Source organism: Erythrolamprus reginae, chromosome 11, assembly GCF_031021105.1.
Source record: "Erythrolamprus reginae isolate rEryReg1 chromosome 11, rEryReg1.hap1, whole genome shotgun sequence".
NCBI classification, from domain to species: Eukaryota; Metazoa; Chordata; class Lepidosauria; order Squamata; family Dipsadidae; genus Erythrolamprus; species Erythrolamprus reginae.
The window spans coordinates 15,510,387-15,526,691 of NC_091960.1; the positions used below are offsets into that span (position 1 = coordinate 15,510,387).

At 44.1% G+C, this 16,305-nt stretch overlaps 1 protein-coding gene across 2 annotated transcripts in view; it reads left to right on the plus strand.

The window, feature by feature from the left end:
- The window catches only part of SDC3 (syndecan 3), a 124,704-nt gene that overhangs the window by 99,666 nt on the left and 8,733 nt on the right, over positions 1-16,305 (plus strand). For both annotated transcript variants that reach the window (XM_070763944.1, XM_070763943.1), the window contains exons 2-3: positions 3,594-3,720; positions 9,350-9,912. In XM_070763944.1, coding sequence (XP_070620045.1) covers positions 3,594-3,720; positions 9,350-9,912 — 690 coding nt within the window. The remainder of the gene's footprint in view (positions 1-3,593; positions 3,721-9,349; positions 9,913-16,305) is intronic.

Here is a 16,305-nt window from a genome sequence, read left to right on the forward strand (position 1 = left end):
AAGCCCACCAAGCCACGCCCACCAAGCCACGCCACGCAACACCACACCCGCCAAGCCACGCCCACAGAACCGGTAATAAAAAATTTGAATCCTACCACTGGTTCCGCCCAGGGGATTTGGGGACCCCTGATCTAGTGAGCTTTTGTGACTAATGGTAAATGGAGAAGAAGGTCATCCCAGTTCCAATAACCACCTTAACTATGACAGCATATGGGTTTATGCAAGGCAGTTATTGATGCAACCACTTTCAGCTGGAGATGCTTGCAAAATTCATTTGATTTCCGTTAAGGGCTGGCTTCCATACTGCAGATTCCAGAGTCCCCCCCCCCCCCTGCTAAGGTTGCAAAAATTGCTTGTAGCATTTCTGCTGCTGTCGAACTTTCCCAGCAAAGAATTGCATCGCTTCGTTTTTAAATGCACATAAGTTGCTGTTTTTCCCCCCGTGATCCTTGGATTGGCTTCCAAGAAACCAACCAACCAACCAACCTGCTACTGACACTAAAATAGGTGGCATTGGATAAGGGGGAGAGTGACAAAAATGTGGTGCTTTGTAAGGACAAAGCTTGAAACTCCAACAAAGTGGTTTATAAATCAGTGTCTCTCAACCTGGGCGATTTAAAAGTGTGTGGTCTATAACTCCCAGAATTGCTGGCTGGGGATTTTTTGGAAACTGAAGCAGGACACATTTTTATAGTCGCCAATGTTGACGAATACTTAATAAATAGCTCTGCACCATTAAACCAGCTAAGTTAATTATAACATGCTTTCCACTTTTTAATTAGCTTTTTTTAAAAAAAATTGCAGAGTTCTAACAACAGAAAAATAGCCATCACATCTTATCAGATTCACATACAGATTAACAGAGTTGGAAGGGACCTTGTTGGTCATCTAGTCCAGTGGTCCCCAATGTTTTTTCCACCAGGGACCAGTTTCAGCAAGACAATTTTTCTATGGCCCAGTGGGGGCGGAAAGGGGTGTGGTTGGGGGCGGGATTAAGCATGGGGGTGCTGGTCCTCCCCGCCCCTCTTTCCCGCCATCGTCCTGTGGCCGGCAGAACCTGCCTCCCAAGCCCTCTTGCCCAGCGGGAGCTAAGCGCTGGAGAGAGGGGGTCAGGCTGGCCCTCCTGCCTCCCCCCAGCCAAAAACGCAAAAGCGCCCCGCGGCAGAAGCCAAAAGAGGCTTGAGCCTCTCGGTCCTTCCCGCCCCTCTGTCCCATCCATCGTCCTGTGGCCGGCAGAACCTGCCTCCCAAGGCCTCTTGCCCGGCGGGAGGCGAAGCGCTGGAGGGAGGGGGTGGCGGCATGAGGGCCGGCAGCTGCTGACTCCACGGACCGGTGCAACATGCCCCGCGGCCCGGTACTGGTCCGCGGCCCGGTGGTTGGGGACCCCTGATCTAGTCCTTCCCCCCAGCCTAAGCAGTCCTTAAACCAGGGGTCCCCAAACTTTTTACAGAGGGGCCCAGTTCACTGTCCCTCGGACTGTTGGAGGGCCGGACTATTAAAAAAAAACTATGAACAAATCCCTATGCACACTGCACATATTTTATTTTAAAGTAAAAAACAAAATGGGAACGTACTATTTAGAGGGGGGAAGAAGTCTGAAATTCATATATGTTTATGTTTTGTTTTTAATTTTCTTTTGTTAACATCTGATTGTAGGTTTTCTTGGCTTATAGAAAAATGTACAAAGAAAGAAGGAAGCACTTTGGCATAATGGTTAATAAGTTAGAAATATAATTGGTGTTGTACTTTTTGAAGGAACATTAAGGAGGGAATTTAATTAAAAGAAATGAATGTAACTGGATGACAAAATTAGAAAAAAAAACTTTTGCAACTTTTTTGATGATTGATATTAGTTATTAACAAAATACCGCATTTTATTCATGGAAAATTAGATGGAACACTGTGTTGTGTCACTCACCCACGGGCCGTATAAATGGCCGTAGTTTGGAGACCGCTGCCTTAAACCATTTCTGACAGATAGCAGTTTAGACTCTTCTTGAAAGCTTCCAGTGATGAAGCTCCCACAACTTTTGAAGATAAACTGGACCATTGGTTGATTGCTCTCACTGTCAGAAAATGTCTCCTTATTTCCAAAATGGATCTCTCCTTATTCAGTTTCCATTCATTATTCCTTGTCTAGCCTTCAGGTGCTTTGGAAAGTAGCTTGACCCCCTCCTCTCTCTGGCAGTCCCTCAAGTATTGGAACACTGCTATCATGTCTCCCCTGGTCCTCTTCCCTGGACTAGCCATGCCCAGTTCCTGCAACCGTCCTCACTGTATATTTTAGCCTCCAGTTCCCTAATCATCTTGGTTGCTCTTCTCTGCACTCTTTCTAGAGTCTCAATATCCTTTTTTTTTATAGTGTGGTGACAAAACTGGATGCAGTATTCTAGGTGTGGTCTTACTAAGGCTTTATAGAGTGGTATTCCTTGATCTTGATTGTATCCCTCTGCTAATGCAATTTAGGATTGCATTGGCTTCTTTGTTGGCTCATATTTAAATGGTTGTCCACTAAGACTCTAAGATCCCTCTCACATTACTGCTATTAAGCCTGGTTTCACTCAATCTGTTTGTGTACTTTTGGTTTTTCTTGCATAAGTGTGAATGAACCTTGAAAGAACAACTACGAATTCTATTTATTTTTAATCCCTTTTTCTTTGTGGAAAAATATATAATACAGTAGATGATACCGAGACGAGTGGACTTTTTACAAGTTGCTTGTATTCATTGGTTTTATGAAATTTTGCACTGAAGGTAATTATCCTTCGTTGCCAAAGAAAATTGTACTCCCTAGGATTTATGAGGTTTGCAGTCTAGTAAGTAGAGAGGAAGGCAAGAGAAAGGATCTTTGGTTCCTGGGAGAAAAAAGTAATACAATCCTGGACAAGGGGTCTGTAGCCCATGAGGCCCATGGTGGCTTTTCTTGTAGGCTTCCAACCAGTGAAGGGCTGCAAATTTTTTTACTACCATACTATGGGCATGGCTCATTTTGTGGGTGTGGCTTGCCACCCATGTGACCAGGTGGGAGTGACTTGACAATCATGTGACTGGGGTGTGTGGCTTAAAGGTCATGTGACTGGCTTAAAGGTGGCCAACTTGACGTCACTCACATCAAGGGTTGGGGTTAGGGTTAGGGTGCCTGGCCTCTCCTCGCCTCAAAGAGATACAATTTCCCTATCTGTTTACTATTAACGAACATACAACATATACTATTTAATTCTATGTATATATGCCCTTATGTGTACATCCATATTACACACAGGCACAAAAAAATATACATTATCTATCATATAAACTGTATGTGTAGGTACACACTCATGCACAGCTCTTCTAAAATTATACACATTCAACCTTGTTTACTGTGTTAGGAAAAACATACCCAGAGCCCAGAAGGGGGGAAAAATAAAAAAAACTCAAAATATATCTATCGGTTCTGTGTACCTGACCAAATTTTTTCTACTGGTTCTGTGTAGCTGACCATACCCCTAGGAGCCCATCATTACTTCAAACAATTTGGGCTGCTCTATAGAATGTTTTTGTTATTGGAACCGTGGGGATAATGCATTTATTTGTCGGGCCTTTTGATCTTCTAGGCTCAACAGTGGCGGAATGAAAATTTCGAACGGCCGATTGACATGGAGGGCTCGGGGGACGATGATTCCTTTGAAGATGAAGAACTAGAGGAAATGGAGGACTTCTATTCGGGATCTGGATCGGGATGTGAGTATGGAACTAAAAATGTAAAGAATTTCTGTGATTTTTCTTTTGAATGTGACGTGAAGTCAGCTAACTGATTATGGTTTGTGCAATGGGCAAAGCTACAGTAGTTCATACCATGGTTTAATGCAGACTGCAAACCTGTCCAGTGCCTTATCTCTCACGGTGTGCTCATTCTTTCAGAGCTCAGTAGAATGATGGACAGATCCCCCCCCTCTCTCCCCTTCTCTCCCTCCTTCCCCCTTTCTTCCTCTCTCTCTCCCCCTCCCTCCATCACCTTTTTCTCTCCACCCTCCCTTCTTCTCCCTCTCTTTCTCACTCTCCCCCTCCCTTCCTTGTTCCCTTCCCCTCCTTCTCTCTCACACACATATATTCAGTAATGGGCAGCCAAAATATTTACTGCCACACTGTGGGTGTGACTTATTTTGTGGGTGTGGCTTAATGGTCATGTGACTGGGCCAGGAGTGGCTTGACGGCCATGTGATCGGGTGGGACTGGCTTGAACGATCATCATCGTGCAAGTGAACTGTTAAGTCCTCGACGTAAAACCTGTTCTGCCGGCGTGTTTCAACTGCCTGTAATTACAGGGTAATTAGTCCAGGAAGACACACACCACACGATAAAAGGAAAACCCAATTTTTTTTATAAATAGAAAAACAGAAACAGCTCCCTTTTTAAATGTCAAAGGGATTTTCTGGTACACATAATGCACAGGTTAAATGCAATCCAATTGCTCACCCAATAACAGAGAAATTGAGTCCAATTCTAAAGTCCAGAAAGTCCCCACACAATCTTCAACAGCACAAAAACCACGATCTTGATGAAACAATGAATCAGATAAACTGCCATGAGGCTAAAACACCAAGCTGCACTTTTATCTATAGCACTAATTACATCAGCCCTACCCAATCACATTTTCTCTTGTAATAATCCTTCAGTTGTTGTCTCCTATGCATCACTCTATGCATGCATGGATGTGTCATTAATTCTTATTCAGAATCCAGGGATGATACAGATGATTGATCTCCTCCTGGGCTGTCTGCCAAACTCCCTTCTTCCCTGTCACTCACGCTTCCTTGGTCAGAGGAGGCTTCATCGGCAGATTCCATCGGGAGCAAAACAGGCCTGCAGCATGTGGATGTTTCCCCCACATCTACCTCCACATTCCTTTGGGCAGGAGCTGGGCCAGAGCTAACCACAACACAACCTTACCAGTGTCGCTCGTTGGGGTGACAATTTGCTTCGCGTTTCCCGCACTCTCCTACCCATGCCTTCTACCCATGCCTTCTGCTTGCATCTCAGGCAGGAGGTGGCCACGTGAGGCTGGAGAGGAGCCAGGCAGGAGAGAGGGAAGCTCATCCGAGGCCAGGAAGGAGGAAAGAGGGAAAAAACAAGGAGCGCAGATACAACAGCAACAGCAGCAGGGGAAAAAAGGAGAGCTGAGCTGAGACCAGTAATCCAGGAAGTGACAGCTGCCGATCAGCTGGAGCTGCGCACTCATCTTCATTTCCACCGGTGGAACTGCGTTCTACCCCGTCCTGCCTGCTGCCCACCCCTGCACATATCCCAGGGAACTATGTGTTCCAGGCAGGGGTTCCTACTTACCACAACTAACGCTGCAATTCACATGCAGCTTTGGGTCACCAGGGTGCATGTGCGCACATCCCAGTGAGATTTTGCTTCTGCGCATGTCCAGGAAGCAAAATCTTGCAAGAGGATGCACACGCACCCAAGATTTCAGTGATTTTTTTTTTTGCTTCCCTGTATGCACAGAAGCAACCAATTGCTGAAACCAAAGGAGCGCATGCTTTCCCTCATGAGATCTTGCTTCCTGCGCATGCACAGAAGCAAAATTTTGCAGGGATGTGCACATGCGCATACCAGAGATGCGGAGATGAACGCGCAGCTCTGTTTTTGCTACTGGTACACAATGTGGCCTGTACTAGGCAGCCACTTGATACTGATGTGTTCCCTCACAATTATCAACAGACTTTGGTTGCCCCCGTTGCTTCACTGGAATTTTTTTTCAAGAAATGCTAAGCGTTTTTAGAATGGAGACACCAGAGGAAGCTAGTTTTGACAAATTTGTGTGTGAATTTTGATGCAATAATATGTATAAAGAAGCAACCATGTGGAAAGTTGCGGCCCTATTTGGACTGGGAGTCACTGCTCACAGTCACTCACTCCCTCGTCACCTCGAGGTTCAACTACTGCAACGCTCTCTACATGGGGCTTCCTTTGAAAAGTGTTCGGAAACTTCAGATCATGCATAATGCGGCTGCGAGAGCTATTGTGGGGCTTCCAAGATCTGCCCATGTTTCACCAACACTCCGCGGCCTGCACTGGTTACCGATCAGTTTCCGGTCACAATTCAAAGTGCTGGTAATGACCTATAAAGCCCTACATGGCATCGGACCAGAATACCTCTGGCACCGCCTTCTGCCGCACGAATCCCAACGGCCAATTAGGTCCCACAGAGTTAGCATTTTCTGGGTCCCGTTGACTAAACAATGCCGTTTGGCGGGACCCAGGGGAAGAGCCTTTTCTGTGGCGGCCCCGGCCCTCTGGAATCAACTCCCCCCAGAGATTCGAATTGCCCCTACTCTTCCCGCCTTCCGCAAGATGTTGAAGACCTCTCTATGTCGCCAGGCATGGGGGGAATAACTATCTTGTCCCCCCAGCACCACCTTTTTTCTGACTGTAATATATGAGAATGGTATGATTGTGCAGTAATGATCGTTTTTTAATATTTTTGGGTTTTAAATTGTTTTTAACTTATATTGGATTTGTACTTTGTATATTGTATTGCTGTTGTTGTGAGCCTCCCCGAGTCTTTGGAGAGGGGCGGCATACAAATCTAATAAAACTAAAAACTAAACTAAAAGACCCTTCCCCAACTTTGGTGCTCCCCAAAGCATACTGAGATAGGGCCAACTGTCCTTCTTTGATAGACCAGAGAAGGAGCAGACCTTTGAAGCATAACTGACCTCTTTTACTGCTTGAATCCCGCCACAATGATGAGCTGAAGACCTGAGAATATGTTGATGTTGAATCTGATACATGTTGATGTTGGATCCGCAGTCTGCATTGGTTGTCGATCAGTTTCCGGTCACAATTCAAAGTGTTGGTCATTACCTATAAAGTCCTTTATGGCACCGGACCAGGATATCTCCGAGACCGCCTTCTACTGCACGAATCCCAGCGGCCGGTTAGGTCACACAGAGTTGGTCTTATCCGGGTCCTGTCGACTAAACAATGTTGTCTGGCGAGACCCAAGGGAAGAGCCTTCTCTGTGGTGGCTCCGACCCTCTGGAATCAGCTCCCTCCAGGGATTAGAACTGCCCCCACCCTCCTTGCCTTTCGTAAACTCCTTAAAACCCACCTCTGTCGTCAAGCGTGGGGGGACTGAGACATCTCCCCCTGCCTATGTAGTTTTCGTGCATGATATGATTGTATGTATGTTTTTTATATTGGGGTTCCTTGCTTTTTAGATTTTTTAAATGTACTATTGTTATTTTAGATTCTAATTATTAGATTTGTCATTATATATATTGTTTTTATCACTGTTGTGAGCCGCCCCGAGTCTACGGAGAGGGGCGGCATACAAATTAATAAATAATAATAATAATAATCTTTGCATTCTTTGGGTCCAAATCAGAGATGGGTTTCAGCAGGTTCTGACCAGTTCTGTAGGACCGGTAGTGGAAATTTTGAGTAGTTTGGAAAACTGGTAAATACTACCTCTGATTGGTCCCACCCCCATCTATTCTCTGCCTCCCGAGTCCCAGCTGATTGGAAGGAAATGGGGATTCTGCAGTATCTTTCCCCTGCCACGCCCACCATGCCACGCCCACCAAGCTATGCTCACCAAGCCATGCCACAGAACCGGTGGTAATAAAATTGGAATCCCACCACGGTGACTCCAAATATTGTGGAGTGGGGTTCCTATCACCCACCAAAGTCCTTTGCAATTCTCACCCTCCATGCTGTTCCTGCAGACTGAATTCAACCGAATAAAAGAACGTTGAAGAATGCCTTTAAGGATTCGTGGACATTTGCATTTTTTTAAAGTGGAGGGGTGGGGGGCGGGGGAAAGAATGTTGCAAGAGTATAAATGTCTTAAAGATTAAACAAGGAGTAAATTCCACAGAATTGAAAAGAATGACTTCTGAGGAAGCATGGAGATAATCGCAGTGCTATTGTTCAGCCCCGGTTGTAAAAAAAAAACACGGGGGAGAAAAATAAATCAAAGGAGGTTTTTAATTCTGACTAAAATAGCAGGAACGCCCTTTAACGACCAACTTGGAGCAGTTGCCATGCTCTGATTTGCCAGCTAATATCCATAGTTTAATTTTCATTCAGTTCGCAGTGCGTTGTTTTGATTCATTCATTGACTTTAATTATTTCGAAGAGATGGAGCTTTTTCAGTGGAAGCAAAACAAATAGTTGAGCCTGGATGCCGTCAGATAGGAATGAAGCGCAAATCTCATGCAGATTGGGAGGGTGATGTTTCTAGCACATCTAACCAGAAACTGGCACACTTCCACATTCCTCTAAGCTGTAACTCCCTTCACCCCTCATCCTGAGCCAGTGGTTCTCAACCTTTCTAATGTTTATTTATTTATTTATTAATCAGATTTGTATGCCGCCCCTCTCCGTAGACTCGGGACGGCTAACAGCAATAATAATACAATGTAAACAAATCTAATATTTAAGTTAATTTAAAAAAACCCCAATTTAACAAACTAATCATACATACTGACATACCATGCATAAATTTTATAAGCCTAGGGGGAAGGGAAAGTCTCAATTCCCCTATGCCTGACAACAGAGGTGAGTTTTAAAGAGCTTACGAAAGGCAAGGAGAGTGGAGGCAACTCTGATATCTGGGGGGAGTTGGTTCCAAAGGGTCGGGGCCACCACAGAGAAGGCTCTTCCCCTGGGTCCCGCCAAACGACATTGTTTAGTTGATGGGACCCGGAGAAGGCCCACTCTGTGAGACCTAACCGGTCGCTGGGATTCGTGTGGCAGAAGGCGGTCCCGGAGATATTCTGGTCTGGTGCCATGAAGGACTTTATAGGTCATAACCAACACTTTGAATTGTGACCGGAAACTGATCGGCAACCAATGCAGACTGCGGAGTGTTGGTGTAACATGGGCATATTTAGGAAAGCCCATGATAGCTCTCGCAGCTGCATTCTGCACGATCTGAAGTTTCTGAACACTTTTCAAAGGTAGCCCCATGTAGAGAGCATTACAGTAGTCGAGCCTTGAGGTGATGAGGGCATGAGTGACTGTTGCGACCCCTTAATACAGTTCCTCATGTTGTGGTGACCCCCAACCATAAGTCTAGTGCCAATACTCCCAACAGAGCTTTAAGCTGATTGGCAGGAAGGGACACCGCTACTGTAAACGCCTGATTGGTCATATTTTTATAATTCGACCAATCAGGCTTTTACAGTGGGGTTGTCCCTCTGACCTTCCTGCCAATCAGCTTAAAGCTCTGTAGGGAGAATTGGTACTAGACTTATGGTTGGAGATCACCACAACATGAGAAACTGTATTAAGGGGCCGTGGCATTAGAAAGTTTGTGAACCACTGTTCTAAATGAACGTCCTGTTCTCTCTTGCAGATTTCAAACAGGACCCCGGATCCAAGACGGTTGTGCGGCTCACCACGGATTCACCCATCATTCTTGCTACCACCTCCGCTGTGTTGCCTGTCACGTCCGTGCAACCAGTTGCCACCCCTATGGCATTGCTCCCTACCGAGGAAGTTATTTCTGATTCAGCTACCAGCGGTCTGTACATTCCCAGGATTTCAGAAACACCACCAGCGACCATCTGGAAAGCAGTAGATGTTACGACAACCCCTGCAGCCCGAGATGTCGCAACGACTACGACTACAACTGCTACTAGCATGGCTACAACAGCCTCCACTACAATGGTTACCTCTAGACCGACGACTGTCCTGAGGGACCTGCTGCCTGTGATCACAATTGTTGCCGTAACGCAGTCGATGTTGCTCGAAACCCCAACGACGGCTACTGTAGCCAGAACGGAAATCCCAGTTTCTCCCCTGGGGACAACCAGTCAGACGACGGTGAGAGATACAACCCAGCTCAGCACTTCGCGGGAACCTGATGTTACCACAGTGCCCCAGCCTCCAACTACAACCCCAACGGATGCTGCTCAGGTAGAGCTTGAAGCTAGGAAAGCGTTTAAAGACAGGCTGTTTTGCACAGTATGGTGGCTTCTGCATGCACTAAACCAGAGGTGGGGAACTAGGGCTTAGGGAGTGTGGACGTATGATTGGGCCATAATGTCCCCAGACCTGTTATGCCACCGTCTTTCAGGTCTAATGAATAGGATAGGATACAATAGAGAACAGAGGTATACAATAGACTTATAAGAATAGAATAGAAAATAGAAGTATAGAATAGGTTAGAATAGAAAGAAGTATAGAATTATAGAATAGAAAATGAATAGAATAGGAATAGAGCAGAATAGAGTAGATTAAAATAGAATAGAATAGAAAATAGAAGTATGAAATAGGCTAGAATAGAATAGAAAGAAGTATAGAATTATAGAATAGAAAATGAATAGAATAGGAATAGAGCAGAATAGAGTAGATTAAAATAGAATAGAATAGAAAATAGAAGTATGAAATAGGCTAGAATAGAATAGAAAGAAGTATAGAATTATAGAATAGAATAGAATACTTTATTGACCAAGTGTGATGGGACACACAAGGAATTTGTCTCCAGTACATATAAACAATACTGGATAAATCATGATCCTAATCATCTTAAAAATACATTCATCCTAAGTCATAAGATACAATACTTAACGATAAGGTAAAAGCTCACGATAAACAGTCCTTCTGATCTTTCTGTCAATCAATCAATCAATCCATCCATCCATCCATCAGTCATCAGCCAATCATTAGTTTCCCCCCTTTCTTCCATTTTCCTGTCTTCCTTTGTTTAGAAGCAGATCTAAACTTTTGGCCCCAATTGGTTTTGAAACAATAGTGTTAACATTGGTAGTGCCATTTCAGCGCAAATATTCATCACTTCTTTGTTTCTTCGGTGTTTAGCTGTTCCTTTGGAAAAAATGTTATTTGGGGTGAATTGCAGGTAGTCCTCAACTTACAAAAGTTCATTTAGTGACCGTTCAAGGTTACAACAGCATTGAAAAAAGTGACCTGTGACCATTTTTCAGACTTAGACCCTTGCAGCAATCTGGTGGTCATGTGGTCAGATTTCAGGGGCTTGGCAGCTGGCTCATATTTATGATGATTGTCAGAAGGTTTCAATAGGTGATCACATGACACTGCAATCGCAGTGATCTAAAGTCATGTGATCACCTATTGGAACCTTCTGACAAGCAAAGTCAATTGGGAAGCCAGATCTGCTTGACAACCGTGTTACTAACTTAACAACTGTGGCTAGTAAGATAATAAAAACTCACTTAACCAGTGTCTCACATTAGCAACATAAATGGTCATGAGTGGAGGACTATCTGTAGTGAGAGTAGAGTCCTAAAGGAAGGCTTCAGCCTTTGCCCCCAATTTCCAATCATTTCAGCATTTCCTCAGATGACTTTGAATGAAGAAGTTGAGGGAAGGATTATCAGATTTTTCCAGATGACATCCCACTGGGTGGGATTGCTACTACAGTAGTACTACTACCTTAGAAGAGAGAGACATAAAATTCAGATGGATGATTTGAGATGTGGGCTGAAAGTAACAGCTTGAAATTTGGCAGAGATGAATGCAAATTTCGTCACTTAGGAGAAAGACATCAGTTGCAATAGTACAGAAGGAGAGGAACAGGCTGGGCATAGAAATAATATGAGGGTGAAGGTTCGTTCTCCAAGCTTGTGGGTTGCTTTCCAGATTTATTTGTTTCTTTGTTGGTTAGTTTGATTGATTGATTAATTTATATACCGTCCAATCACTCAGGCGGCTTACAACAACAAAACAATACAATAACAAGTTAAAGTCAAATATTAATAGCAATAAAAACCTTAAAACTAAATCGTATTTCAATTATTAAAACAATAAAACCCCTAGACTAATCAATATAATCATTCCCTCACGTATAGCAATCGAAACGTGATTTGGCTGGAACTAAGGTGGTGACACTCACAGCCCTCAGTCCTGCTAGCAGAGACAGGTCTTCAGAAGGCCAGTAAGGTGGAAGCAGTATGGACATCGGGGTGGGGGAATAGTTGGTTCCAAAGAGCTGGTGTCGCCACAGAGAAGGCCCTCCCCTGTGAGCCCATCAACTGGCACTATTTAGTCGACGGGACCCAGAGAAGGCCAACCCTGTGGGATCTAATCGGTCTCTGGGAGTTGTGCGGCAGGAGACGGTCCTGTAGACCAGTGATTTTCAACTTTTTTGAGCTGCAGCACATTTTTTACATTTACAAAATCCTGGGGCACCCCACCAACCAAAATGACACAAAATGACACTCTAACACAGTACATATTATACATATAGTTAATAATATAATTTCTAAATGTATTTATACTCAGTTAGTGTGAAACCTGGGCCTGTTTCGATGAACCCAAAAGGGATATCCTAGCAGGAATGGTAGTTTGGGGACCCATGTTTAATTTCCCCACGGCACACGTGACCATGTCTCATGGCACACTAATGTGCCGCGGCACACTGGTTGAAAAACACTGCTGTAGACAGTCTGGTCCTAAGTCATGTTGGGCTTTATAGGTGATAACCAACAGGGAGATTGTGATCCCGCTGTATAGAGCGCTGGTGAGACCACATTTGGAATACTGTGTTCAGTTCTGGAGACCTCATGTACAAAAAGATATTGACAAAATTGAACGGGTCCAAAGATGGGCTATAAAAATGGTGGAAGCTCTTAAGCATAAAACTTATCAGGAAAGACTTCATGAACTCAATCTGTATAGTCTGGAGGACAGAAGGGAAAGGGGGGCATGATCGAAACATTTAAATATGTTAAAGGGTTAAATAAGCTTCAGGAGAGATGTTTTCAATAGGAAAGTGAACACAAGAACAAGAGGGCACAATCTGAGGTTAGTTGGGGGAAAGATTGCAAGTAACGTGAGAAAATATTATTTTACTGAAAGAGTAGTAGATCCTTGGAACAAACTTCCAGCAGACGTGGTCGGTAAATCCATAATAACTGAATTTAAACAAGTTTGGGACAAACATATCCATCCTAAGATAAAATACAAGAAATAGTATAAGGGCAGACTAGATCGACCATGAGGCATTTTTCTGCCGTCAATCTTCTATGTTTCTCAACACCTTGAATTGTGACCAGAGACTAATTGATAGCCAGTGCAGCACGTGGAGTGGTGGTGTTATGTGGGTGTACTTAGGTGCATCCACAACAGCTCGCACGGCTGCGTTCTGTTTTGTTACCAGGCTAGGTAACATCTTCAGTGGAATTGAGGCGATGCCAGTGTCAATGTTCTGTTTATAAGGGCTTCAGGTGTGGGTGTGTCAAGTGGGGGTCTTGAGATGGGTCATCAGAGAGTCTTGTGATGGTCTTGTGAGAAGGAGATTAGATCGAGTGAGGGACATTGGGAGGGGAAGTGCTGGTTGGGTGAGCTTGTGTGGGTTGGTTGCGGGTCGGTGCTGTCTCTGGTTGGCTGTGTTGTTGATTTGGATTCTGAGGGTTGTAGGCTGGTTGTAAGTCATATGGATGGAATTGCTTGTAGAATGCCAGCCTTCAATGAACTCATGACAGAGATGGGCTTCAGCAGTTCTGACCAGTCCTGGAGAACCGGTAGTGAAAATTTTGAGTAGTTTGGAGAAGCAGTAAATACCACCTCTGAAAGTCCCTGTCCCCATCTATTCTCTGCCTCCCGAGTCCCAGCTGATCGGGAAGAAATGGGGATTTTGTAGTATCCTTCCCCTGCCACACCCACCAAACCACGCCTGCCAAGCCACGCCCACAGAACCGATAGTAAAACATTTTGAATACTACCACTGAGCCATGGTGGCTAGCAGTATGGCCAATGATTATTTTTTGTTGATCCAATCAAACTATTGCTGTTTGCTGTCGATGTGGGTAGAGATGAAGGATTTGGCGTCATGGCATCTGACTGCCAGCCAGTGTTCGCGGATCATAGTTTTTAATTGACAAACAATGTTTGTCTCATGTAGAATTGGTTGCAAGGGTTACAGTTGATTTTGCAGATTAGTAATAGTGTTTGTGAAATGGAACTGGAAACTAATCACGAGTGAAATGCGTGTGACAGGTTTACTAAATCGGTCAAAAGCAGAGGGAGAGTTTCCAGATCGGGTTGTGCGTGTGCCAACGTTCTTCATTGGACAAGTTGTGCATTGAGTATTATGCAGCACATGTTAAGAAACATTCAGGGAAAGTAGAAGGAATACCAAGTCACCTTGAGTCTGCTAGAGAAGGGCGAACTAGAAATCCAAATAAAATAATAAAATATAAAATAATATAAAATAGTATAAAATAATATAAAATAATATAAGATAATATAAGATAATATAAAATAATATTAAATAAATATAATATAAAATATAAAATAATATAATAATGGCTGTAAGAACACCCAAAGGTTTGGATCTTAGTTTTAAAGGAAGATGGTATAATTTACAAAAAAAAATGCCCATGGAGATTCTCAATCATATAGAACATGGTGGACGGAGCCGCAGGTAAAACCTTGCCGAAACACGGGTGCAATTTTGCTACATTCACAGTTGCCGCAGCAAAATTGCACTGGTCCCGCAAGAACTTACGAGCCGCGGTGCGAGCGCAATTTAGCGTTCCAGCTTGTAGCCCACCGCTGTCTATAAGGCATCTGGACCAGGGGTGGGCTTCAAAAATTTTAGCATGAGATTCTCTGCCCGGTTGCTGGGTGGGCGTGGCCATGGTGGGTGTGGTCTAATTGGCCTCCTGCGCCATGGTGGGAGGGAGTTTGCTGTCCCCTGGTCCCAGAGGCTTTTGTTGATCCTCCGGGAGGGTTAAAATGGCTTCTCCAGGCTCTGGAGGCTGGAATTCCCAGTAGGCCCATTTTTCACCCTCCTGAGCCTCCGTGCATATGTTGCACTTACCTGCATCTAAAACAGGCTGCATAGGGACTCCGGGGAGGGGAGGGATGGGCGGGGCCATCCAGGAGTGGGATTTGGGGGTTCTCCGAACTGCACAGGATCTTAGCTAAAGGTTCTCCCAAACCCCTGCGAACCCCCAGCAGTCCCACCCCTGAATTCTGTACTTCCTTTGTTTTTCCTTAAAAACATATCGCTCCTCATCCAAGAAAGATGGGGACTGAAGAAGCTCGTTGGATGAGAAGTGAAAGGTTTTCAAGGGGAAAAAACAACAACCCAGGAAAGTCCAGTTGCCTTTAGGAAAAAGTACCTTTGGGATTTACAAAAAGAAGTTACGAAGGAGAAGTTGAAGACTTAAAAAAAAACCTGAACCAGAATGTGAGGAACAAAATAAGCCACAGGAAGGTTAGATTTCCATTCATATGTCAAGAAAATCATAAAAATCCCCTCAGCAGAGGAACCAACAGTGTGTGAGGATAATTATCTCATCCTCACTTGATGTGCTCAAAAGAGACATCTTTGGGAACGCTTTGAATTAGATCCCTGGTATTTAATCACTTATGTTTCCTCTGCGAGCCTGTAAAATACACCACTCGTTAGCCTTGAGAAGAAACATAATATAGAATTAAATTATGCATCTAAAGATACCTAAGTTACCTTCCTACTAGAAAACAGACTTTTAAAATTGATTAAACTAATTGCAGAAATCCCACTTCTGCTGTTGTCTACAACCACATACACACATAAATACACATGCAAACACACACAAAACACCTCCCCCCCTGAGCAACCAGGAAGCCCCATCAGTAAAACCTGTAATTAACCTGACTAAAAATTTACTTATTTTCGAGAATAGATAATACTGGAATGTCTTATTCCTTTGTGCATGGTCTCCATGGCAACTTAGAACAGGAATTTAAATACATAAAACAATTGAATGAACTGTATCGCTAAAAAGGAATGACATGAATTAAACAAAAAATTAAGCTGCAAACAGGTCTAGATTTCATCCTGCTAAAATTTGGGAAACCTGGAGGTATCTAAATGAAATGAAAACTGATGCTGTTTTAATATATTTATCAAGATCTATTAGGGCATTACAGGGACGTGATGGCTCAGTGGCTAAGACACTGAGCTTGTTGATCGAAAGGTCGGCAGTTGGGCGGTTTGAGTCCCTAGTGCCCTATAAGGGGGGGTGAGCTCCTGTTACTCGTCCCACCTTTTGCCAACCTAGCAGTTTGAAAGCATATAAAAAGTAGGAAAAATAGGGACCATCTTTTGTGGGAAGGTAACAGCGTTCTGTGTGATTTCGCCATTTAGTCATACAGTCCACATGACTATGGAGACGTCTTTGGACAGCGCTTGCTCTTTGGTTTTGAAACGGAGATGAGCACCGCCCCCTAGAGTCGGGAACAACTAGCACATGTGTGCAAGGGGAACCTTTACCTTAACAAGTCATTGTTGAGGAATTCAATTAGGTCGTTGTTGGGGTTATTGAAGGCATCGGCCTA